Here is a 27,428-nt window from a genome sequence, read left to right as displayed (position 1 = left end):
TTTTGTGTCTAGAATGACAGCCTTGAGAAAGTTCAAAACTTCAAAAGTTCAAATACTTAAGTGTCCATGCAATATTACGACTTGGTCCTGGAAACCTTAAAGCTCTTGTGCTCCAGATGTTGGAGCAGGCATAAGGAAGTGTCTTGGCAGATTTCTGGTGACTCAGCAGATACCAGAAGATTGTCTGTGCACTGCAGGACCACAGAGTCCTGAGGGAGGGAGAGGTCACAGAGTGCGTTATGAATTTGAATTACGGCTGAAAAAAAAAAACAGCAGGAGAGTTAATAAAACCTTGAGGCAAAAATGTGTCCAAGAATACTGTTTCCTCTTGTGCATGAAAAAGGCAGAACAGAGATCAATAGATTAATATATTAATCCATATTGATTAATATAGAGATCAATAACGGAAAAACAGCAATGATGAGAAATATCAGGTACAATGGGTGCAACAAGGACGATCAATTCATTAATCTTCCGTAAATCCTGCGTAAAACGCCAGGTGCCATCAGGTTTAGGTAGGATGACACTGTAGGATGACATCGATCCAGAGAGAGGTACTGCTTAACATAAACAGGATGCACATGAATATTGAATCATATTTTGTGTAGTTTCATGTCCATTTAATTCCATTTAAGTTCCAGGTTGCAGTGAAACAAAATGCGGAAAGGTTCAAGGACACTGAATACTTTTCAAGGCAATGTATCATAATCATGATAATTTATGGCATTTTTTTCTTAATGGTTAAATAAAGATAAACCCAAGTCTCTGATTTATAAACACCACTGGAAGGACAAAAAGTTATTCAAGTAAACGTTTGTTAACTCTGTTTCTTGCTGAAAAAGAATTATGGTTAACTAAATACATTAAAGGCCTATCCATTCCATATCTTCTGTGGTTTTTAAAGGCAAAAATATGGAGGTTTAAAACTCAGCAAACAGTTAATCAGAACATTTCATATCAATAGTTTGAAATTAGGAGGAACATGGTTAAGCTTAGCCTCATAAGGAGCAATAAGTTTAAAAAATGAAAAGGAGATATAAAACAGGGCAAATTGAAATGACAAACAATTTCACTGAATGTAATTTGAATAAAATTGAATAGCTGATAAGCACCTTTTGTTGGATTCGATATGTGACAGAGACTCAAAATACATTTTTAATTCAATTAACAGTATTAATGGGAATGAGAATTGGTTGTCTTGGACATTTTGACTTTATGTATATGGAATTTACCTAGTAATATAAAGAGATTAATTATATTAAATTTATTATTGTGAGAAAGTGCCAAGTGCAGATATCTGTGTGTCCTTGTCTGCCATGCTTGCATGGATGGTTGTTTGTTTATATTATTGCTATCTATCTGGGTCAGTCTTGTCTCAATGTTGACTGAGAAAAGAGACAGAGCATATTGCTACGGAACAATTATTCAAAATATTATATTTATAATAGGATGACAATTATTCAAAAAATGTCAAAAATGAAGTAAAAAGCGGGTTAGCTCGCTGTTGATCTAATTTCCCAGACAAGTCCACGTCTCGCTAAAACGCATCAGAAACTTTTTGGCATTTCCATTCACAAGTAGGGTAAATATATTTGATGCCTTTTATTATGCCTTTAAACAGGAAGTGGTATACTACTCAATATTTTAAAAATGATTCCTGATAAATATCTTCAAATCTGAAAGTGATATTTGATTTGGCTGAATTAATCAAACTCTAAGCGTTAAATATATTTCTTCTGTTTTTACCATGTCTGTTTAATTTAAGTGAATGTTTTAAAAATGGTTTTTGTGTTGTATTTGCTTGTACAGTTATTTCATTATTTAAGGTCTGAACGTATAGAATTACTGCCCAAATCTGATGAGACGAGAGTTTTGGCCTAAAGAGCTGCTTTTTCTTTTATCCAGTGCGCATGCCCAGCTCACAAGCATCATGGGAACTGGAGTTCTAATGTCATCAACACATAACATCACAATTTTGCCGTCACATACTTCTGTCCTACTTCGTATTCATCATTTATAGGATCTAGACCACGGGCGATTGCTCTAAGACAACGAGAGAGGCTCAGCCTCCTCTAAAAATGCCCTTATAATTTTAATGTGTGCGTGAGTTTTTCCCCCTCGTGACAGCGCGATGCAGCGCAGCCTCAGTGGGCTTCAATGGCATTTGGGAGCTCTGCGCTTTCAATCTCAAAATGCAAGACGGTTATTGGACAAATACTGCGAAAACGCCGCCCATGGACTCCCAGCCTCACAGTGGGAGGGACATGGCAGTTTCCGCGAGGAGACTGGTGATTGGTGAAAGTGGCTGGATATTTTCTTTGATTGACAGCTCGTTTCAACTATAGACAGGCAGCGGTGAATTTCAGTTCAGTCCCATGCAGATTCGCAAGTGCCGTGGTGTATTGTAAGAGATCAGCTTACATTTCGATTTCATTCATTACATACGGTTTCTACCAGCTTTTTTAGTTTGTATATATTTTCATTGTAAATAAAGTGTAAATGTAGTGTTGTCAAGTTTGCTATCTTAGTTCCAGAAATTTCGTTTATTTGAGTGACTGAACTTGAACTTGAGGGGGCTAGTCAGCTAGCAAGAAAGCTGCGCACGGAGGCCAAGCATGATTTAATTTTGGCGAAGCCATTTGCCAGTCTTCCTTTCGAGGAAAAAATAAAAATTAAAGAGGAGGGTAGACCAACGCCTCAAACTGACTTGGTGAAAAAGGTAGGGAATAATACTCGTTCCTTTCAGCTCTCCTGGTACGAGAAAGTGAATTGGCTAACCGCAAGTGACCCACATCAACAACAGTAAATAGGCTACTTTAGTAATATGTCATGGATGGACCAAAAATATAGAATCTATTTAAAATGTTTATGCTGAGTATATTATATTGGAATATATATTTTTCTGGATATGAATTAAACACAGCTACAATTTGGAAAACATTTTTAAACAAAAACACAGCCGAGAACATTTCACACTACAGACCTGGATTAAAAGTGAAGGGCTATCAAAATTGTCAATAAAACATTTCTCAGTCAAAATAAGTAAAATATAGGGAAAGTGTCATTGAATGAAATGTGTGGCACCCAGCTCTACTGCTGAGGTTCCTGACAAAGAACTGCTTTCAATAATGATCAATTTTTAAACAATATGCCACAATTTTAAAATATAAAATGTTAAAATATACCCCCCCCCCCCCCCCCCAACACCACCATCATGTATATTGGACAGTAGGCTAATGGGCCAAAAGAACCTGTTATTTCACAGTTTGTGACCCTGCCAACAATCAGCCAGATCAGATGCAAGAGTATGGGCAAAATTAATGTGTTTTTTCTTTTAAAATCTGGAAATATCGTAACCGACCAGCCTCCCCTGTTTGAAAGACTACCAGCCGACACTGATCTAGACTATAAAGCATCATGAAACTGCATTAATAGCTGCGCTATTAATTATTAAAACACATTAATAGTCTTATAGACTACTCAGGGGTCCTGTTCAGAGATCACCTCACGGACCACTCGTGACTTTACTGGTAACTTTCCAGTTACAAGTTTCGGACTATCAACACACAATGAATATAAAATAAAATAAAATGCTGAAACTAATTGATTAAGAAGCAGCCATTCTGTGTTGAGGGAAAAGGATCTCTTCTCTCTTTCCGTAACAGTGATAAGATTCACAAACGATTAGGGTCTTTTTCGAGACGAAACATAAAAATGACTCGACCGAGCGAATCGATACAGACGCATGGACTGCATTTGTTGAGTTCATGCACGCGTAATGGTTTGAGGAAAGTTCATACTTTAATTTCATGCAGCATGAAAGTGTGATTATTGTTTACAATTTGAAAACAGGAATACAAATAAGGTTTCCGTAGATTCTGAGTCAAGAATCAAGTAAATTGATTCACACGCATGCGAGTTTGTTCTAAAGAATCGATTCAGTGAAGCTTTTGTTGAGATTATAATGAATATACAGAATGTCCGTATTTTATACGGATTTGATTCAATAAACATAGTATACGGGCATACAAATAAAGTTATACGGATTCTTTTTAACAAAAAAACACTTCAATATTTATTTAGAGCTATAATCAATTCCCACAATGATAAAAGAGCGCATAACATTTACACTTTGTGTTTTGTCAAACACTGGAGCTTTGTATTCATTCTGAAAAAGTAACTGGGATATATCATTGTTAATTATCATTCACATTTTAGGTAAATTATTTTAATTTGCATCTTATAAGGATTTTAATTGCCAAATTGTCTAGAATGCTAAACCACAGCAATTCATCCAATCCCGTGGGGTTTTCTTGGGGTCCGGGTACCTTAATACAATTTTCCCCCCATGGTGGCATGAAGGAATCAGTCCTGAGATTAATTATTGTGGGTAATTATTATGGGTTTAACTCATAAAGCGCGCTCTTCCTGTGACAGCTCATTCACTTCACGAGGATAACCTTCCCGTAAACAAATTACGAGGATAACCAGAAAATCTTCCTGTAAACCAATTACAAGGATAACCAGAAAATCTTCCCGTAAACCAATTACAAGGATAACCAAACAAAAATCTTCCCGTAAGCCAATTACGAGGATAACCAAACAAAAATCTTCCTGTAAACCAATTACAAGGATAACCAAACAAAAATCTTACCGTAAACCAATTACGAGGATAACCAAACAAAAATCTTCCCGTAAACCAATTACGAGGATAACCAAACTAAAATCTTCCCGTAAACCAATTACGAGGATAACCAGAAAATCTTCCCGTAAACCAATTACGAGGATAACCAAACAAAAATCTTCCTGTAAACCAATTACGAGGATAACCAAACAAAATCTTCCCGTAAACCAATTACGAGGATAACCAAACTAAAATCTTCCTGTAAACCAATTACGAGGATAACCAAACAAAATCTTCCCGTAAACCAATTACGAGGATAACCAAACAAAAATCTTCCTGTAAACCAATTACGAGGATAACCAAACAAAATCTTCCCGTAAACCAATTACGAGGATAACCAAACAAAAATCTTCCCATAAACCAATTACGAGGATAACCAAACTAAAATCTTCCCGTAAACCAATTACGAGGATAACCAGAAAATCTTCCCGTAAACCAATTACGAGGATAACCAAACAAAAATCTTCCCGTAAACCAATTACGAGGATAACCAAACAAAATCTTCCCGTAAACCAATTACGAGGATAACCAAACAAAAATCTTCCCGTAAACCAATTATGAGGATAACCAAACAAAAATCTTCCTGTAAACCAATTACGAGGATAACCAAACAAAAATCTTCTAAATAGATAACTGGGTTTTTCTGATACTACCAACCAGGCGGAAGTCCCCCCCAACTAATCAATTAAAAGAGACCCCTTACCTGGTTGGAAGTATCCCTGTACAGGCCACCAAATTGAAAGGGTTCCCCCAGATGGAACGGTCAACTTCTCGAGACCAATGCCCTCGTGCCACCTGCAGAATTCTGGGGCGAAAAAACACCGCGAAAAAACAGAGAACCAGAGATCGGTTTCACTGCTGTTTATTCACAGTTTTCTCGCCAAAGATGAAATTTTACAAACAACCTTTTATAACAAATTATGATCTCTCTAAACGGCCTATTGTGTCTGTCGAATATGTGTGTGTGTGCGTGTGTGTATGAAAAGGATGTGTGTAAAGTGTGTGTGTGTGTGTGTGTGTGTGTGTGTGTGACCTCAGAAAGGGGTGGGTGTAAGATGTGTGTGTGTGTTATGTGTGCGTGTGGATATCTTGTGCTAAGTCAGCAAATCACATCTTAATTCCAATTCCTTAATTCCATTATTATGTATGTGTGTAAGTGAAAATATATCCTGTATACATTTCAGATGTTCTAACAGATCAACATTTACCTCATGTTCTGATAGAATGTTCCAAAACACGTCTCGAGCAATGTGTCTAGCTTAGACAGAAGGTCACACAGTAACTTACAAGTTACACAGAATTCAATGCCTTCTAGCTGGCATTCTAACTACAATATTAAGAATAAGTATTAAGAATTACTGCCTTCTTGGTCAAGAATAAATATTTACAATTATTTATCCTTACAAAGGAATAAAATCTTACAATATGTGTGTGAATGAAACCTTCAATCATAAGCAAAATAATATTCATATCAGCGATTCAGCAATTTCAGCATTTATGCACGTCAAAGCGTGCGAGATATTTTCACAACAATTTTAAACAAGACACCATGTTTATGTCTAGCAAAGAGGAAGGTCAGGTTAGTCTAAAATAATAAAGGATCTTAAAAGCTCTAAAATATTAAATCATAAAGTCTAACAATCCTAAATCACGTGTAGCTATAAAACTAACTTAAATCATGGCTTTAAATCTAACACACTGACAAGACTGAAGTACTTGTACTGGGACCACATGCAGCTAGAAGTACATTTTCTGATTACACAGTCACTCTGGATGGCCTTTCTGTTTCTTCACATGCAGCAGTAAAAGACCTCGGAGTGATTATTGACCCCAGTCTTTCATTCGAAACTCACATTGATAACGTTACCCGGATAGCTTTCTTTCATCTCAGAAATATTGCTAAGATAAGAAATTTAATGTCACTACATGACGCGGAAAACCTAGTTCATGCTTTCGTTACCTCCAGGTTGGATTATTGTAATGCATTACTGTCTGGATGTTCTAATAAGTGCATAAACAAGCTCCAGTTAGTTCAAAATGCAGCAACAAGAGTCCTTACTAGAACTAGAAAATATGACCCCATCACCCCTGTCTTATTCACACTGCATTGGCTCCCAATCAAATTTCGTATTGATTATAAAATACTACTATTGACCTTTAAAGCACTGAATGTTCTTGCACCACAGTACCTGAGTGAACTTCTGGTCCTCTATGACCCGCCACGCCTACTTAGATCAAAAGGTGCAGGCTATCTGCTGGTACCTCGTACAGTGAAGGCTACATCAGGGGGTGGAGCCTTTTCTTACAAAGCCCCACAGTTATGAAACAGCCTTCCAAGTAATGTTCGGGAATCAGACACAGTCTCAGTGTTTAAGTCTCGGCTGAAAACATATCTGTTTAGTCAAGCCTTGTGTTAATGGTGTTTATGAGGTAAAGGTGTAGATCTGGAGGGTCCTCAGACAGAGTGTTTTGGTAAACTGGGATGTATGGATGCTGTCAGTCCCACTTGCTTGCTCACTCGAGTTTGTTGACGGTGTAGTGGCTGCTGCTTTATGTCCTGGGGCTCCCTCATGCCTGTGTTACCTTCTGGCTCTCCCCTTTTAGTTATGCTGTCATAGTTAGTTGCCGGAGTCCCTGCTTGTACTCAGTGCAATATGTATACTGTTCCTACTTACTTATTCAGGTGACATTGGGCATACCTAACAAGCTGAGTTTTCTACCCCCCCCAAATCTGTCCCTCTGAGTTACATGTCGGTCCTGGGATCGAGATGCTGAACCTCTTCTGCCCCTCGGACCTGCCTGATCCATCCTGGTGCCCTGTGTCTGGTTGGAGTCTCATCGCATCGCTCCTGTGGAGGACGGCCCCATGAGGACAGTTGAAAGTCACACCTGGAGGACGTGCTGGACTCTTACAGTAATGCTTTTATGGCTGAGGACTACAGTTGACTTGTTAACTTTAGGACTGCAGTTGTCATGAACAGTTTTGCACTCAAGTTTCCATCAATGAAGAGTTTATAACATCAACGAAACTGACTTCATGTTAAAACTGTTAATGTTATAGTCATGCTGTCTGTTGTTGCCCAAATGAGGATGGGTTCCCTTTTGAGTCTGGTTCCTCTCGAGGTTTCTTCCTCATGTTGTCTGAGGGAGTTTTTCCTTGCCACCTTCGCCAAGGCTTGCTCATTGGGGATAGATTAGGGATAAAATTAGCTCATGTTTTAAGTCATTTAATTTGTGTAAAGCTGCTTTGTGACAATGTTTATTGTTAAAAGCGCTATACAAATAAACTTGACTTGACTTGACATGAACTACATTCAACCACTCTAAATCCGAGGAACTTTCCACACATACGTATTGCTGTAAATTGATGTAACAAAATAGTGTGCATGTGTGAGTATGTTGACTAGATAACCTTTTTGAGCAGAGATAAAGTCTGTTCCATTGGGAAGACGGAGCTGTATTTACGGGCTCCTGTTTTGGACAAAGGAGAATCGCCTGTTACTCCGTCTTGTAGCAAACATTTTCATGACTGTTCTTATTAACAGTCAGATCCATCGTCTGAGAGAAGCTGTTGCCATGGTTGCCCAAACTGACAGGCAGCATGTGTGGCTCACATTTTCTTGCTCCAAGAGCAAAATCTATCTTTAAAAACAGAGTTGTTTTTGTCTCTATCCTGAGAGGCAGGAATGATGCTGTGGTCAGCGTTTATGCACCGCTTCAGTTCTTACCTTCCATTTCCGTTCAGGACGGACCTTTGCTATAAACAAGCTGTCAAACAGATGAGAAAATGGGCCGTGACCTGTGGAAAATTGTAAACAATTTTAAAAGTATTTCTTATTCTTGTTTTTCTGTGAAATTAATGATGTGTGTTCTTTAACATGAAGTACCGAAACTACAGCTCGTCCCTACACTATGAACTATATTCCTGAATTCTTATATTCTTACACTCGACTCTGAGATGTGCTTGAAATGAACAGTAATGTTTTACACTAAACAGACTCACTTTTTTCATGCTTTACTTACAGTATATTACAGACAGAAACAGAAGAGGAACACAAATGAGTTTGTCAATGTGAAAACACAACTGCACTAAAAGTGGCGCATTATGAAACATAAATATACTCTGTAGAAAAGAACAGAAAGAGAGAGAGAGAGAGAGAGAGAGAGAGAGAGAGAGAGAGTGTGTGTGTGTGTGTGTGTTTTCACCCAAGTCATGGCACAAGCCAGCGATTTGAACACACAGGATGTCTCTTTCGGTGATCTCTAGCTCTGGTTGTTTGTCCCTCAGAGATTTAAGGAGACAGCCTGCTAAATGCGCAACACTGAAAAACACACAAGAGTCAACATTTTAATTTCATCAAATATATACAACTGTCTGACTTCTTTATCACATTTACTACTTTGTCTCATTTAGTCCCCACATCACGTGGGACATTATCACTCTCTCACTTCTTGTCTTAAATTCTCTAACGAGCTGAATAACAAATGAACTAACAGTCGTAAACACCACAGGGGCGTGTCCCTGTTTCAATGATACAACACCTGATTCAGAGGGATTGATGTTATCTTGTGCATGTGTCCAGCATACAGTGAATTTATGAGTGAAGGAAAAACTACAGGTCACAGTAATATCATAGATTCTCTCTCTCACACACACACCCTATGGAGTGTTCAAAGCGGTTGTGTGAAGCTCCAGGAAACACAAAGTATGCTCCTCCCAGCTGTTTAATGTATCGTAGTCTCTGGAACTGAGGAGTGTCGATGATCTTCACCAGCAGGGGGTGGAGCTCAATGTGACCATGGATCGGGTCATTAAACACCTGAGCAAGAGAACAGACATTATTATTATTATTATTATTGAGTATTAGTTAAGATCCTGACTCATTTCCATCATCATTAAACTTTCATGAATTTCCACACTGCGCACACTCAGTTTCAGAATCAATTATTTCAGTTGAGCTGACAGCTCATCCACAGGATGGCATTTATAAAATTTTCTCTATATTTTGGTCATTTGGCTCATTTCCAGTTCTTCCCTGCAACATACGTCATGTACTTCCTCCAAGACACGTGAAGTCAGCCAATTGCATCTCGGAGGAAGGCACTGTCTGCCCTTTTCCACATACAGGAGCTCACAGATACCCATGACTGGTTACTAGTGTCATTGTGATTGACAGGGGGAGAATATGTAGAGATGACACAGTCACAGCCAATTTTGCTCACTTAGCTTTGGGATAGCTGTGTCATTGTCAGAGTTTGAACTCATCATTGGGATTTGGATCACCCAAAGTTAGGGTGAATGCTTTTCTGTTGCACCACTCAGAAGACCAACACAAGTGCACTTTAACAACTGGTATATTATTAAACTGATGTATTTTATGTTATGCAAAGATTTAAAGAGTAACTTCATTCCCAGCTCTGAAACTAAGTCCACCCACTGCATAATTTTGAAAAATGCTAAAAAGTGGCCAAAGGACTGGGGAAGGGGACATGTGAAAACTCCAGTGAATGAAGATGTCATGATCTGGCCCAGAACTTCCAAATTCTGACCTGTGCCTTTGCGCTCCACTCAGCATTTTCCCCGTTTTCTCTCTGATGCATTAGCACACCTGCTACGCATTTGCTATTAGCCACTCTATATCAACACACCAAGGAGAATTAGTCAATGGGGATAAATACTCACTGTAAGTTTTGTTAAGTTCATATTCACATTCTGTTTCCCAACTTGGATTTGGACTTGGTTTTTTGGACTAAGATTTTTGCCTGCCAATTTTTGGGATTTGTGACTGGGACTTTGACTCAGGACTCTGTTTTTCTGGTTCCATTTTCTCCTGGAATTATTATCATCTGTTACTCTGCCCTCATTCCATCTTCCCAGGATTTCGCTGAGAGATTTTTGGACTGTGCAGCTATGCCTGCTTCCTGCCTGTTCTCCTCACAAGCCTACTCATCAGGTATGCCTCAGTTCATTTCTAGTAGTTGCTCGTTGGGTCCAATCTGTTCCTGTGGCCTCTGGGTCGTGACAGAAATTTTTTGTCACATCATAGACCCAGCAGACTACGATGTTCTCAAATCTGCATTTGCTAAGCAGGGCTCGGTTCTCACATCCCATCAGCAAGAAATCATAGCTGTCCAACAGAGCATGTCCTCCATCACCGATACCCAACAAAGACTCTCCTCACAGATGGAGAGGCTTCAATCATGGGCCAACCAGCACCAGCTTCAACCAGTCAACCAGCCGCTCTGCCCCCCGAGCCTCGACTACCTTATCCACAGCCGTATTATGGTGCACCCAGGACCTGCCATTCATTCTTCTCACAGTGCTGCTTAGTCATGGAACTTCAGGCATCTGCCTTCCCATCCAAGAGCTCCCATGTAGCTTATGTCATCACGCTCTTAACACGAAAGGCATAGGAGTGGGGAACAGCTGTTTGGGATGCCAGGGCACCCTGCCCTTTGAGTTTCATTGAGTTCACTGAAGAGATGCAGAAAGTTTTTGACTGTTCCACCAAAGGCAGGGAGGCAGCAAGACAGTTGATGGGGCTGAAGCAAGGTGCTCATTCAGTTCATGATTACACCATCGAATTCCAGACTCTTGTCGCAGCAGTTGACTGGTACATGAGCACCTTGTATGCTAACTCTTCTTTCATGGGCTAAATCATGCCATCTTGTATGAGATTGCACCTCGTGACCTTTCTGACAGCCTGGATGGCTTGGTAGACCTGGCTGGTTGGGTGGATGCACGTTTCCTGCTGCACAATCAGAGAAGGGCTCAGAGGTGGAGCTGAAGGGTTGAACCCAGGACCATCACCTCTCCATCAGAAGGTGCCACCCCCAGTGAGTGGGAGCACAATTTGGCAGAACCTGGGTAACCCCAGAGGAGAGAAGATGCCATTGGGAAAGTAGTTCCTGTTTTTACTGTGGACAGTCTGGACATTTCATCTCCCATTGCCCAGTAAAAGGGGTTGCCCACCAGTAGATTTGGGGATATGGGTGGGCATCTCTACACATACTTCCCCTGCTGCTAGGTCAACATTGACCATGGAGAGATCATTCCAAAACAAGGTCCAGTCTGTTCAAGCCCTCATTGATTCCAGTGCCGACCAGAGCTTTATCATTACTTTCTGGACAGAAGAATTGGGCATCTCCTTGCATCAGCTAGATTTCCCCCTTGTGACCAGAGCTCTGAATGGGGCTGAACTCAGTCCCATTTCCCATGTCTCTGACCCTGTTACTTTGAAGGTTTCGGGTAATGGCATCAAATCAATTTCGTTCTATGCCATGAATGACTCCCTTGAGTTTATTGTCCTTGACCTTTCCTGGTTATGCCTCCACAACCCCCATATTAATTGGAGTGATGGGACCATTCTCTCTTGGAGTACTCACTGCTTGACCTCCTGCCTATCTTTTGCTCAGAATCCTCTGGCCCCTCTTGTCATCAATCCTGATGAGACAATGGATCTTTCCAATTTGCCCCCTGAATATCTAGACCTTCATTTGATGTTCAGTAAGGTTCATGTTGACTATCAGGTACTTAATGCTATCACTGCCAAGAACCAATATCCCCTACTAACCATGTCCCCTGCCTTCAAGTTACTTCAGGGTTTCAGTTTTTTACCAAGCTGGACCTCCGCAAGACCTACCACCTGGTGAGAATAAGAGAAAGAGACGAGTGGAAGATGGCATTTAACACTCCAACAGGCCACTACAAATATCTAGTTCTTCCATTTGGGGTCACTAATGCCCTCTCTGTCTTTCAAGCCCTGATCAATGATGTCTTACAAGATTTCATTAACTACTTCACTTTTGATTATCTTGACGATATACTCATCTTCTCCCCCACATTGGAGATCCATTGGTCCCACATCAGACAGGTCCTGTAACGACTCCTAGAGAACCAACTCTTTGTCAAAGTAGATAAGTGTGAGTTTCAGAAGTGCACCATGTCCTTCTTGGACTTTGTGATTCCCCCTGGGGTGGTCCAAATAGACTCTGACAAGTCAAGGCTGTCTCTGAGTGGCTTGTTCCCTCAGCGCTTTTTGGAGTTTTCTAACTTTTATTGGAGGTTTATCAAGAACTATAACACCATTGCCACTCCCCTGACTGAAATTACATCTTCCAAGTACCCCTTCTTGTGGACCAACCATGCTGAGAGTGCCTTCTCTTCTCTTAAGAGCAGATTCACCATGGTGCCAGGTCTCATCATGCCTGACCCTGCCATTCAGTTCATCCTCAAAGTGGATGCCTCAGTCACAGGCATTGGGGCTGTCCTGTCTCAAAGGTCAGCCAAGGATAACAAGGTGCACCCCTGTGCATTTTTCTCTTGTCGCATGACTCCAGCAGAATGGAACAATGGCATTGGTGATTGAGAACTACCAGCTATCAATCTGGCCCTGGAAGAGTGGAGGCATTGGTTGGAGGGGACTGAGATTCCATTCATCATATGGACTGATCATAAGAACCCCAAGTACCTCAGGTCTGCTAAATGCCTCAATGCACATCAAGCCAGATGGTCATTGTTTTTCTCCCGCTTCAACTTTGTGCTCTCCTTTAGAAGAGACTATAAGAACATCAAGCCAAATGCTCTTTCCAGGCAGTTTTCTCTGGATGCTCAGCAAGGCACTGCCAAGCCCATCCTCCCTGCCCATTGTCTCATGGCCATCACCTGGCTCAACATAGAAACTGCTGTCAAAAATGCCCTGCCCAGTGATCCAGGGCCAGGGAATGGCTCACCCAACTGTCTGTATGTGCCTCCTTGCATGTGCTCCCAGGTGCTTCAGTGGGGGTGCAGCTTCCTCCTAGACTGTCACCCTGTGGCAGCCTGGACTCTTGCCATCCTTAGGCAATGCTTCTGGTGGATGACCATGCGGCAAGACATTAGGACCTTTGTGGCAGCCTGTGATGTCTGCTCCAGAAACAAGATTGCAACCAAGCTGATGCCAGACTATTAAGACCCTTACCTGTACCTTGCTGTCCATGGTCGCACATTGCAGTGGATTTTGTCTCTGGCCTCCCCAGCTCCAAGGGTAATACCTGACGATCAGCTTCTCTAAGGCTGCTCACTTCGTTCTCCTCCCTAAGCTGCCTTCAACTAAAGAGACAACAGAACTGTTTATCAGCCATGTGTTCTGGATTCATGGTCTGCCTATGGACATTGTGTCTGACAGAGGCCCCCAGTTCTCCACTCACTTCTGGAGGAGTTCTGCAAGCTCATTGGGGCCACTCCTAGCCTTTCCTCAAGTTACCACCCCCAGACTAATGGGCAGACAGAGCCTACCAATCAGAAGCTAGAGGTTGCTCTACGATGTCTAATGTCCGGTGATTCTTCCTCCTGGAGCATCTTTGGATTGAATATGCAGATTAGGGATAAAATTAGCTCATGTTTTAAGTCGTTCAAATTCTGTAAAGCTGCTTTGCGACAATGTTTATTGTTAAAAGCGCTGTACAAATAAACTTGATTTGATTTGATTTGAATATGCCCACAACAGCCTTCCCTTATCATCCACCAGACTGACTCCCTTCCAGTGTTGCCTTCGTTACCAGCACCCTCTTTTCCCCAAAACAGGAGGAGGTGGCATCTGTCCCTTCAGCTCATGCCTTTATTCAACACTGTCGCAGAGTTTAGGTGTGTGCCAGACATCACCTGTTATGCACCAATAACGTATACAAGAGGATGGCAGATCGACATTGCAGGCTGGCTCCTGTCTACCACCTGGGACAAAGGGTCATGTTGTCCACAGCCAATTTCCCTCTCAGGGTTCCCTCACAGAAGCTGGCCCCCAGGTTTGTTGGCCCCTTTCCTATTTCTAAGGTCATTAACCCCACGACTGTGAGACTGGAATTAACCAAGTCTATGTGGCGCCTCCACCCATTTTTTCATGTCTCCCAACTGAGACCCCTGGTCTCCAGTCCCTTCTCTCCCCCTTCTAAGGCCACTCCCCCTCCCAGGATCATTGATGGAGGGGAGGCCTACACAGTCAGGAAACTACTAAAGGTCTGTCAACAAGGTCGGGGTTACAGTATCTGGTCAACTGGGAGGGCTATGGCCTGGATGAGAGGTGTTGGGTGCAAATGTGTTTCATCCTTGACACTGTGCTCATCAGGAAATTCCACCACAAGAACCTGGGAGCTGTCTAGGATGCCCAGCGGCATCTGTACTATCATGATCTGGCTCAGAACTTCCAAATCCTGACCTGTGCCTTTGTGCTCCACTCTGCATTTTCCCCATTCTCCCTGTGCTTCATTAGCATGCCTGCTACACATTTGCTATTAGCCTCTGTATTTTAACACACAAAAGAGAATTACACAACATGGAAAAATACTCACTGTAAGTTTTTTTAAGTCATGTTCACATTCATGTTCTGTTTCTTGACTTGGATTATACTTTTTGGGACTGAGCTTTTTGCCTGCCGATTTTTGGGATTTGTGACTGGGACGTTCACTCAGGAGTCTGTTTTTCTGGCTCGCTTTTCTCCTGGGATTATTATCATCTGTTATTCTGCCCTTGCTCCATCTTCCTGGGATTTTGCTGAGAGATTTCCAGACTGTGCAGCTGTGCCTGCTTCCTGCCTGCTCTTGTCATGAGCCTACTCATCAGGTACTGTATGCCTCAGTTAATTTCGAGCAGTTGCTCATTGGGTCCAATCTCTTCCAGTGGCCTCTGGGTCATGATAGAAAAGTCTCATTCAGGTTATATTTGAAAATTAGTGAGGTTTCACAGACTCCCACTCAAGGGCAAGGGTTGGGGGAGTTGGCCCACTTACTTCTGATTAGTGGGCATTAACATTCTTTTTTTATAAAAAAATTTTGTGATGTTGAGAAGTACCAAACAGTCAACTCTATGTCAGTATCAGCCTTGCAAGGTTCAGAATGATTTTAACCAGTAGATGGTGCTTTGATCCATTTTCAACCCATAAAATGCTGATTTTTATAAAAATAGTAATTTTGTCAATATTAACACAAATGTTGATGTGCTTCATCACAGTACTGTAGGTGCATTTGGGTAATTGAGTGATCAATCTCATTAAATCTGAAGGTTAATAATTAAAATTGAATCAGTCTCATTTGAATCAATCTCATATTATCATTAAATCACTCATGGAATCAGTCTCATTAATTAATACCATTAATTTTGGTGCTTAATAATAAATTACCAAACAGCTAAATTATGGTATATTCCAAATTATTATGATCACTTACCATATTGCATAAATCATATGCACCTTTGAATTCTTGGAGATTGGGGACTTCAAAGATATTGTTAGACACAACAAATAAAGACACACAGTTTCAGTAATAAATGAATTTATTATAACAAAGAAAAAAAATGGATAATGGCAGTTGAAATATATGCAAACAGTGAAATATACTTGATGAGCATGTGTGTGTGTGTGTGTGTGTGTGTGAAAACAAAAGATTAGCTTTGTGTGTTAATTAAGATGTGTTTGTGTGTGTTAGGCCTGGTGTGTGAAAGGCCCTATGGCCTGAGCAGAAGGCTAGCGTGGGATGCTAGCTAGGTATGTCTGTGTGTGTGTGTGTGTGTCAGGCCTGGTGGGGCCTGGTGACCACATGTTTGTGTGTGCTTAGATTAACCTCGTGTGGCTAAGCTAAGACAAAGGAATGCTAGCTAAGGAGGGTGTGTCACCATGTGGGGTTTGAGAACAAAGGATTTAGCTCTGGTTGCTAGCTAAAGGTGTGTTTGTGAGAGGCCACGTGTTTGTGTAGGCCTAGATTAGCTCTGTGTAGCTAACTCCACGTGGTGGAGGCCTTGTGATCCCTTGAGACAATACAATTAGCTCTGGATGCTAATAAGATAGAAGAATTAGCCGTAGCAGCTAATCCACTAGCTTTATAACATTACCAAATTCACTGAAATCTTGATACAATCAAAATGTATAAGGAAATTAAGTATGTTAGTACGGAATAAAGAGAAGCATGCACAGCCTATCTATTAAACAATTGAGAGATTAAAACAAAACAGAACAATCAACAATTCAACATGCTGCATGTCTATAGTGTAACAATTAAACGTGAGTTTAAATTCACACTACTTCAATAAAAGGTAATTCCTAAGACTAGGTTTTGCCCAAAATTTGCCAGTCTTACTTAGTATCTTGCCTCTAGCAAGATTATGAAGAGATGTTCCGAGACTTGGAGTTTCGCCACTGTGGAACACGTAAGGCTTCCGTGAGGAGATTCCGTGGAGCAGAGAACTTCTTGATCCGATGACGGTTGCTCGTGATGAAAAGAAAGTCTCTGATTAAATACTGTGCACAGCTTTTGAGTTAAAAAGGATTCAATCGCTTCTTAACTTTAAAATAACTGCCTGGTTGCAGTGTTGTACGTACTTATAAGGAACAAATGAAAAACTAGTTGTAACTCGAGCTGAGTTTAAAATTGTGCGATCTTAGAGTCTACCGTGGCCAAAGGTAAACAAAGAGAAGCATGAAACTCTCATTCTTGCAAGAAAGAAAAGAAAAGACGTCTTTTTGGGTTTGCTCGCGGAGCGAGCGATTCCTCCTTGTGTCCGTGTTGAATCATGGCGCCAAAAGAGAAGGAAGCGGAATCGTGTTCCATTACTTATGCTTTCCTGTAGGATGTGACGTTGGTGATCCCGCCCCCGCGGCTCCATCCAAACACACCCCCACACAATGGGTCCAGTCCAATACGTTAGACTCAATGTAATCGTCCAAAACATGAAAAATGTCTTTCCCAGTAGTTCTTCTTTCAAGTGCTTTACAAAATGGTATTTTCTCCACAAATCTTTCCTGTGAAATAAATCTGATGTACACAAGCAGTTGGGCCTCATTGGATAAATCTGTGCTCTCATCCAGCTGAAGTGCGAAGTATTTGCTGGCTCTCACCTGCTCCAACAGCTGAGCAGATACGTCTTGAGCCATGTCACCAATCCATCGGCTCACGGTGTTATCAGAGAGTGGGACAGCATCGATTTTTTTTGGCAGCATCCTCACCAAGCAATTCTCGGACAATGTCTTTGGTGGCTGGTAAAATCAAATCTTCTCCAATTGAGTGAGGTTTTTTAGCATGAGCAATGTGGTACGAGGCTAAAAATGATGCCTTCAGGGCCCGCTCGGGGACAGTAGCTTGCTGGGTGAATGCAGCAGATTGCCTGACCAAATGCTCTTCTTTGAGTCTGAAGAAATCTACTGTTTTTTCAGCATCTGTCGGATGTTTTTGTACCAAGTGATGCTGAAGTTTCAAAGGTTTTAAACACTTGTTTGACAGGGTCTCCAGACAGAGGACACATTTCGGGCAATCATGGCCATTTTTCTGTACAGCTGTAAAGCCATACTTAATGTATGCTGCCTCATATTTTCAGATTTTAATTGGCCAGGACTTCTTAGTTTTTTTCACAGCAGTGTCTCCACAGCAGGGCTGTTGGTTTGTTCCTTCGGTCTCTTCTTCAAAAACCTGCCCATTTTGTGCTAGCAATATGCTAGCTTGAGGAGCAAAGCAGCTTGGTAAATGGCGCAAACCGCAATGTCACAGGCAATCGGAGAGATGAGCATGGCAAACAACGTTTCAATTGACTCCCATTATAATCCTGACAGTGCTTTTACTACAAAATCAGAAATGTCACTTGTTTTCAACTTGCTCTATTGTCCACAATTTTTACACTAGGGACAAAAAAATTACATTTATGTGTTCATGGGAGCCTTGTAGCGCTCAATGTCAAAGCATTTTGTGAATAGCTCCTTTCGTTTCTGTGTAAATCACCATTGTTCGAGGAGAGGGAACTCTGAGAAAAAGCGCTCTTTGCTTGTCATATTGTGTGTCTTCCCTGCACCTGAGCACTGTTACCAAGGTGATGAGCTCCACTCAGGGAGCAGAGAGGGGAGGGGCTGCTCTCTCACACACACACACACACACACATGAGGGAGGGGCTGCTCGCTCTCACACACACACACACACACACACACACAGGAGGGAGGGGCTGCTCTCTCTCTCTTACACACACACGGGGGGGGGGGGGGGGGGGGGGGGGGGCTGCTTGCTCTCACACACACACACACACACACAGGAGGGAGGGGCTGCTCCCTCTCAGAGAGACACATGCTTGTAGCATCATGGCAAGTCACACATTCACACAGTACAGTGCAGCTCCTGCAATAGCGGCTGCTACAGCCACTGCATCACTCTCACAATTTCCTACAGGGGAATTGTCTCTAGTTAATAATTCTATTTTATAATAATGATTAAAAAAACTAATTACAATATCACATTCACACATCACATTATCTCTAGCCGCTTTATCCTTCTACAGGGTCGCAGGCAAGCTGGAGCCTATCCCAGCTGACTATGGGCGAAAGGCGAGGTACACCCTGGACAAGTCACCAGGTCATCACAGGGCTGACACATAGACACAGACAACCATTCACACTCACACCTACGGTCAATTTAGAGTCACCAGTTAACCTAACCTGCATGTCTTTGGACTGTGGGGGAAACCGGAGCACCCGGAGGAAACCCACGCGGACACGGGGAGAACATGCAAACTCCGCACAGAAAGGCCCTCGCCGGCCCCGGGGCTCGAACCCAGGACCTTCTTGCTGTGAGGCGACAGCGCTAACCACTACACCACCGTGCCGCCCCTAATTACAATATATTTAATAATAATTATTTTTAAAAAGTATATTTTTTTCCGCAATTTTTTTGTTATCATCCCTCCAACTTTCTGAGGCCCCCCTAGCACCCCCTAGTGGCCCCGCAGGGGGCCGCGGCCTCCACTTTGAAAACCACTGGTCTATTTAGAGCCACCAGTTAGCCTAACCTGCATGTCTTTGCAAACTCCACACAGAAAGGCCCCCCGTCAGCTGCTGTGCTTGAACCCGGAACCTTCTTGCTGTGAGGTGACAGTGCTAATGGTTACATCATCATGCCGCCCTGATTTATTTAAGCACAACTTTATTCATCACACACTTGTGAAATTCCTATCTGCATTTAACCCATGTGAAGCAGTGAACACACACATGCATACACGTGAGCAATGACCACACACACAATGAGCACCCGGGGAGCAGTTGGGAGTTAGGTGTCTCGCTCAAGGGCACCTTAGCCCAAGGCCGTCCCATATTAACTTAACCTGCATGTCTTTGGACTTTGGGAGAAACCAGAGCACCCACAGGAAACCCATGCAGACATGGGGAGAACATGCAAACTCCACACAAAAAGGCCCCCGGTGGCCACTGGGCTCAAACCCAGAACCTTCTTGTTGTGAGGCAACTGTGCTAACTACTTACACCACCGTGCCGCCCATGGTGATGTAAGTGGTTAGCACGGTCATTATGAACTTTCATTACTTTCATTATGAACAGTGTGTGACTGTTAAATGAAGTGTAGTTTGCCGTATTCTTTACTTCAAAAATAAAATAGCCTACAGAATTATTGTTCTGAAAATTATTTTGCTTTATCTATGGAAAAGATGACTGGTTGTCTAAGTTGATTAGAAATTCAACTAAGACACAATAACAAGTCTGTGATATGCCCACAATAGACTGGTACCAAAATCCAGAATTGTGACACCCAAAGGCATTTCTGAGACAAAGTCGGCAAACAGTCTTATTTTGTCAATTTGGGTGTGCCGAATTCAAATCTGCAATATGCCGAGCTCTATCTGACCTCTGTTGACCTCTAGAGGTCATTGAACTTTGGGCCTGTAAACGTCTCAGCTGAACCCAGTTTCTCAGCTTTCTAAGGAATTAAATGTACTAAAATGATTAATGAAGTTAGCAAATGGCCTTGTTTGTTAAATGTTTGGGTGCTGAATTCATTTTTCATTTGTAAAATGACATATGACCTCTGATAACCTCAAGGTCATTAAACTTGGTCTATAGGCCTATGCATTTAACGGCATTTTTAAACTGACTTTACTCCCCCAAAAAGAATATGAACAGACAAAAAACAAATAGAAAGGAACAAATACAACATTAAATGCCAGTCCATGTACATGTGACTTACTTTTCACAATGAGAATGCCTAGGCGATCACCTTACATAACATTGCATTACATTTAGCGGTTATTGTTTATACAAAGCTACTGAAAAAAGGACAGATTCAGCAGCATACAAAATGTGGGGGCATACAGGGCATACAGGTTAATCAGGGTTAGTATATATGAGAGTTTTTTTCTTTGTTGTTTGTTTTGTTTTAAACGGGGTAAAGCCTTTACAAAAAACAAACAACAAAGAAAAAAACTCTCATATATACTAACCCTGATTAACCTGTATACCCTGTACGCCCCCACATTTTGTATGTTGCTGAATCTGTCCTTTTTTCAGTAGCTTTGCATAAACAATAATGTAATGCAGTGTTATATAAGGTGATCACCTAGGCATTCTCATTGTGAAAAGTAAGTCACATGTACATGGACTGTCATTTAATGTTGTATTTGTTCCTTTCTATTTGTTTTTTGTCTGTTCATATTCTTTTTGGGGGAGTAAAGTCAGTTTAAAAATGCCGTTAAATGCATAGGCCTATAGACCAAGTTTAATGACCTTGAGGTTATCAGAGGTCATATGTCATTTTACACATGAAAAATGAATTCAGCACCCAAACATTTAACAAACAAAGCCATTTGCTAACTTTATTAATCATTTTAGTACATTTCATTCCTTAGAAAGCTGAGAAACTGGGTTCAGCTGAGACGTTTACAGGCCCAAAGTTCAATGACCTCTAGAGGTCAACAGAGGTCAGATAGAGCTCGGCATATTGCAGATTTGAATTCGGCACACCCAAATTGACAAAATAAGACTGTTTGCCGACTTTGTCTCAAAAATGCCTTTAAATAAGCACTTTTTTGAATTTTGGTACCAGTCTACAACAGCCTTCTCTCATTGTTCACTGGACTGACTCCCTTCCAGTGTTGCCTCAGTTACCATCCCCCTCTTTTCCCCAATCAGGAGGAGGAGGAGGCATCTGTCCCTTCAGCCCATGCCTTTATCCGACGCTGTCACAGAGTTTGGGCCCATGCCAGATGTCATCTGTTGCACGCCAATCATGCATACAAGAGGATGGCAGACTGGCATTGCAGGCTGGCTCCTGTCTACCGCCTAGGACAAAGCATCATGTTGTCCATGGCCAATCTCCTTCTCAGGGTTCCCTCATGGAAGCTGCCCCCAGGTTTGTTGGCCCTTTTCCTATTTCTAAGGCCATTAACCCCATGACTGTGAGACTGGCATTGCCCAAGTCTATGCAGTGCCTCCACCTATTTTTTCATGTCTCTCAAATGAGACCCCTGGTCTCCAGCCCCTTCTCCCCACCTTCCAAGGCCCCTCCCCATCCCAGGATCATCAATGGAGGGGAGGACTACACAGTCAGGAAACTACTAAAGTTGCAATGAAGAGGTCAGGGGTTACAGTATCTGGTCAACTGGCTATGGCCCAGAGGAAAGGTGATGGGTGCTGGTGTGTTTCATCCTCAAGCCTGCTTTCATCAGGAATTTCCACCACAAGAATCCAAGAGCTCTGTCTGGGATGACCAGAGGTGCCTGTAAAGGATGGATGGGTGGGGGGGGGTACTGTCACAATTCAGCCTGGAACTTCTAAATCCTGACCTGTGCCTTTGCGCTTCACTCTGTGCTTTCCCTGTTCTCCCCACACAGTGCTAACACACTTGCTACACATTGGCTATTAGCCACGCTATACAAACACACTGAGGAGAATTATTCAACATGGGTAAATACTTGCTGTAAGTTTTGTTAAGTTCACATTCATGCTCACACTCTGTTCCCTGACTTGGATTACATTTTTGGAGTACGATTTTTGCCTGCTGATTATTTGGGTTTTGTTACTGGGACTTTGATCCAGGACTCTGTTATTTTTCTGGTGCTGTTTTTCCTGGGATTATTATCATCTGTCACTCTGCCCTCGCTCTGTCTTCCTGGATTTCACTAAGTGAGTTTGGGACTGTGCTGCTGCACCTGCTTCCTGCCTGTTCTCTTCATGAGCCTACTCATCAGGTATGCCTCAGTTCATTTCCAGTAGTTGCATATTAGGTCCAGTCTGTTCCCATGGCCTCTGGATTGTGACAGATATGGACGTGGAACTATAAATAGTGCAGATCAGGGATTGGTCAAATACAATGAATGGAGAAATGCTATTTATACACTAATGTTACATCGCACACTATGTACAAAGTCGTCCACATACAGCATTAGTGTTAGCTATTAAAACCAGCATTCTGTGGAAAACAGTGTCACCCCACAACACCTATTTTAAAGAAACTCTGCCCACATTCACAGGTACTGTTGTGTGATGCAAAACAGACAGAAATTCTGACTATATGGTTTTGGATCTGGATTAGTGTCTGTACCATACCATGGTGAAAGTGGAAAAGAAATGTACATTACTTACAGTATATCAGTCAGTCAGAACACAGTGAAGAGTGATGGTTCAAGATTTATGATTTAATAAAGACTTGTATAGTCCTTAGTAGTTCAGAGCTGACTGTAGGATACACACCTTGTATTCAGTTGGAAGCTTAGAAGAGGTGCCTGAAAAAAATAAAATAATATTTGTGTTAAAATATTTTGGCTCCCTCTGGGCAGACATAACATTTTTCTGACTCATTGAACCCTTTCCTCAATCACCAAAGATATGAATGCATTCTTGATATTTGTTAGTCTGAAGATTTCAACCAACTTGGCATGTAAATCTTGAATATCTATAGTACAACCCCGATTCCAAAAAAGTTGGGACAAAGTACAAATTGTAAATAAAAATGAAATGCAATAATTTACAAATCTCAAAAACTGATATTGTATTTACAATGGAGCACTTGCATGTGATGTCACAGCCGATCCAGATTGTGACAGACGCTATCGTGTCGGTCAAACGCCATATTCCGCCTTCTACTTCTACTTCTGCTTTTACTTCTACCTTTTCTTCTGGAAAACCCTACTATATACAATTCTACTACAACGGCTGCGGCTACAAGCTCTCCCTACCTGTGCACGTTTATGTTTTTTGTGTGTATTTTTACGTGTTGTTCATCTGTACTGGACTTCAATATCCACTACAACCGTATGGACTTACTGGACATTGGTTTCCAGCAGAAAATGACGGTTTGTAGTGATTTCCATCGCATGCACAACATTCCGGATGAGAAAAAAAAAAAAAAACATTCCGGACGAGATAGCGAGACCAGTGGGGTCTCCGTGGATTGTTATCGGAAGGAAAGCGAAGGAGGCGGCGCCGGGAGCGGAAGCAAAAGCGAGGCTGCAGGCAGAGCTGGCCTGTTGACTAAGCTCAGAAAACAGCCACTCAAATCTCCACTGCCAAGCATCTACCTCTCCAACGCCAGATCCATGTAAACAAGACGGACAATTTGGAATTACCTTATTCTATTCTATAATCGGCTGGTCAGTGCTATACTCAATACTTAAGTGACTTACCCATCCAATGAGGATTCTTGTTTACAAGATGCCACATCTGAGTCGCTGACAAATCCTGAATTTCTGTAGAGATAACTGTCCAGAGATTTATAAGCACGCAGTGCTTCACCACTGAAAAGCGAGGGAAAGTTAATGAGGTAATTACACACGTCCGGATATTCCGCTGGCAGTTCAAAATCCGGTCGTGAAAACTCCGTCCGATAAGCCATAAGGGTCACAAATCTGTAGATCATTTATTTTAGACATATATCTAGTTATCTGTTCATTAGAAAAATGAGCCGTGTAGTCCGTCGGTTGAAATTGATCCATTCTGTACACGAGTGCAGCAGTATTCAGCGGTGTTTTTGACCGACAAGATGGCGGTTGTGTACTTTCTGGTCACGTGACTGTAAGATCTCTATAGAACCTAGACAACATATTAAATGTCAAAAGTGAGATATTTTGAAATTTCATGCCAAATATTGGCTTATTTGAAATTTCATGACAGCAACACATCTCAAAAAAGTTGGGACAGGGGCAATAAGAGGCTGGAAAAGTTAAACGTACAAAAAAGGAACAGCTGGAGGACCAAATTGCAACTCATTAGGTCAATTGGCAATAGGTCATTAACATGACTGGGTATAAAAAGAGCATCTTGGAGTGACAGTGGCTCTCAGAAGTAAAGATGGGAAGAGGATCACCAATCCCCCTGATTCTGCACCGACAAATAGTGGAGCAATATCAGAAAGGAGTTCGACAGTGTAAAATTGCAAAGAGTTTGAACATATCATCATCTACAGTGCATAATATCATCAAAAGATTCAGAGAATCTGGAAGAATCTCTGTGCGTAAGGGTCAAGGCCGGAAAACCATACTGGGTGCCCGTGATCTTCGGGCCCTTAGACGGCACTGCATCACATACAGGCATGCTTCTGTATTGGAAATTACAAAATGGGCTCAAGAATAATTCCAGAGAACATTATCTGTGAACACAATTCACCATGCCATCCGCCGTTGCCAGCTAAAACTCTATAGTTCAAAGAAGAAGCCGTATCTAAATATGATCCAGAAGCGCAGACGTCTTCTCTGGGCCAAGGCTCATTTAAAATGGACTGTGGCAAAGTGGAAAACTGTTCTGTGGTCAGACGAATCAAAATTTGAAGTTCTTTATGGAAATCAGGGACGCCATGTCATTTGTACTAAAGAGGAGAAGGACGGCCCAAGTTGTTATCAGCGCTCGGTTCAGAAGCCTGCATCTCTGATGGTATGGGGTTGCATCAGTGCGTGTGGCATGGGCAGCTTACACATCTGGAAAGACACCATCAATCCTGAAAGGTATAATCCAGGTTCTAGAGCAACATATGCTCCCATCCAGACGACGTCTCTTTCAGGGAAGACCTTGCATTTTCCAACATGACAATGCCAAACCACATACTGCATCAATTACAGCATCATGGCTGCGTAGAAGAAGGGTCCGGGTACTGAACTGGCCAGCCTGCAGTCCAGATCTTTCACCCATAGAAAACATTTGGCGCATCATAAAATGGAAGATACGACAAAAAAGACCTAAGACAGTTGAGCAACTAGAATCCTACATTAGACAAGAATGGGTTAACATTCCTATCCCTAAACTTGAGCAACTTGTCTCCTCAGTCCCCAGACGTTTACAGACTGTTGTAAAGAGAAAAGGGGATGTCTCACAGTGGGAAACATGGCCTTGTCCCAACTTTTTTGAGATGTGTTGTTGTCATGAAATTTAAAATCACCTAATTTTTCTCTTTAAATGATACATTTTCTCAGTTTAAACATTTGATATGTCATCTATGTTCTATTCTGAATAAAACATGGAATTCTGAAACTTCCACATCATTGGATTCTGTTTTTATTTACAATTTGTACTTTGTCCCAACTTTTTTGGAATCGGGGTTGTATTAGCCACTAATGTTTTAATTTGAACCATGGCTGGAAGTAAGGAAAAGGACATAAAAACTAAAGTCAGCTAGCTAGCATTTTGTAAGCAGTGATTTCTGCCTTTTTTTTCTTTGCTTGCATTTTCTTTGTTTGTTTCTCTTCATTTCTGTGTTTTCTATGATGTTTCTGGCACTTCCTGTTTCCTGAGTTGTTCGCGCCGAGTCCTTTTTCCCGCGAGTGCCGGCGTTAATTACTAATCCTTTTTTAACTTTTTTTCTATAAATAAATTTCCAGTATCGTCTTCATTTTTATTATACTGTCGCTTTCATTTTTGTACTTTTCACTTTCGCTTTCCTTTTTCCGTTTTTTTTCCCGGTTTTTTCGGAAGAACGCCGAGACCGGAAGCTTTCTTTTTTTCTCCTCCTGTGTAAAGTCCACAAGCGGAGGCCATCTGATCTGCTTTAATATCAACAGATCTTCATTTAAGGTACGTGAATCTTTTCATCATGGCACACCTTCAGCCTGTTCAGTGTGCTGAGTGCAGGATGTTTAGTCATTCTTCCTCCGTCACTAGCGATAGCTCTATTAGCTTTACTTGTGATAAGTGCAGATTAGTTAGCTCTCTGACGGAGAAGATTTCAGTGCTAGAAGCGCGTGTCCAGGCTTTAGAGCAGGTTAGTGAGCGTGAGAACAGTGTAGTTTCCGTTAGGGAAAGTCTGGACGCCCTAGGTGGAGTTAGCAATCCTCCAACTCCGGCATTAGAGCCCTTACAGCAGGGCGAATGGGTGACGGCTCGGCGGCATAAGCGTAGAGCCAAAGCTACCGCTGAGGCTCGCCCACGGGAGCACCACTCCTCTCCGCGTCACGTGTCGAACAGGTTTGCTCTCCTTAGTGATGCACCCACTGAGAAACCTGAAAGAGCTCTGGTTATAGGGGACTCTATCATACGGCACGTGAAATTAGCTCAGCCTTTAGGGGCACCAGCAGCTTTAGTCAGGTGTATACCGGGAGCCAGGGCGCCGGACATAGCAGGTAATCTTAGGGTCCTAGGCAAGCACAGGTTCTCAAAGATAGTTATCCATGCAGGAGCTAATGATATACGCCTTCGTCAGTCTGAGGTTACTAAGAGTAACTTTGTAGAGGTGTTTAAATTAGCGAAGGCGATGTCCGATGCTGTAGTATGCTCTGGCCCCATCCCAATGCGGCGTGGCGATGTGGCTTACAGCAGGTTATGGTCGCTGAACTGCTGGCTGTCCAGGTGGTGCTCTGAAAACAGTGTGGGCTTTATAGATAATTGGGCTAATTTTGAGGGCACTGCTGGCCTGTTAGGGCGGGACGGTATCCATCCCACTCGGGAAGGTGCTGCTCTCATTTCCTGCAGCATAGGTTATAGTCTCAGAACAGGCCTAGTTAATTTCTGACAATCCAGAGCCAAGGCCAGGG

The 27,428-nt window shown here is 42.0% G+C and overlaps 1 protein-coding gene across 1 annotated transcript in view; it reads right to left on the bottom strand.

Moving 5' to 3' along the window:
- Positions 1–9,830, bottom strand: part of LOC132886253 (deoxynucleoside triphosphate triphosphohydrolase SAMHD1-like) — a 39,386-nt gene extending 29,556 nt beyond the window's left edge. Inside the window, exons 1-4 of the mRNA XM_060920814.1 lie at positions 9,732–9,830; positions 9,344–9,504; positions 8,891–9,006; positions 8,413–8,483 (exon numbers count right to left, since the gene is read on the bottom strand). Of these exons, the coding sequence (XP_060776797.1) occupies positions 8,413–8,483; positions 8,891–9,006; positions 9,344–9,504; positions 9,732–9,830 (447 nt within the window). The remainder of the gene's footprint in view (positions 1–8,412; positions 8,484–8,890; positions 9,007–9,343; positions 9,505–9,731) is intronic.
- Between the last annotated feature and the right edge of the window lie 17,598 nt (positions 9,831–27,428).

The sequence above is a fragment of the Neoarius graeffei genome, chromosome 1, assembly GCF_027579695.1.
Source record: "Neoarius graeffei isolate fNeoGra1 chromosome 1, fNeoGra1.pri, whole genome shotgun sequence".
In the NCBI taxonomy this organism is placed as follows: Eukaryota; Metazoa; Chordata; class Actinopteri; order Siluriformes; family Ariidae; genus Neoarius; species Neoarius graeffei.
The sequence above is the reverse complement of the archived record's forward strand: the minus strand, read 5'-3'. Positions and strand labels throughout refer to the sequence as shown.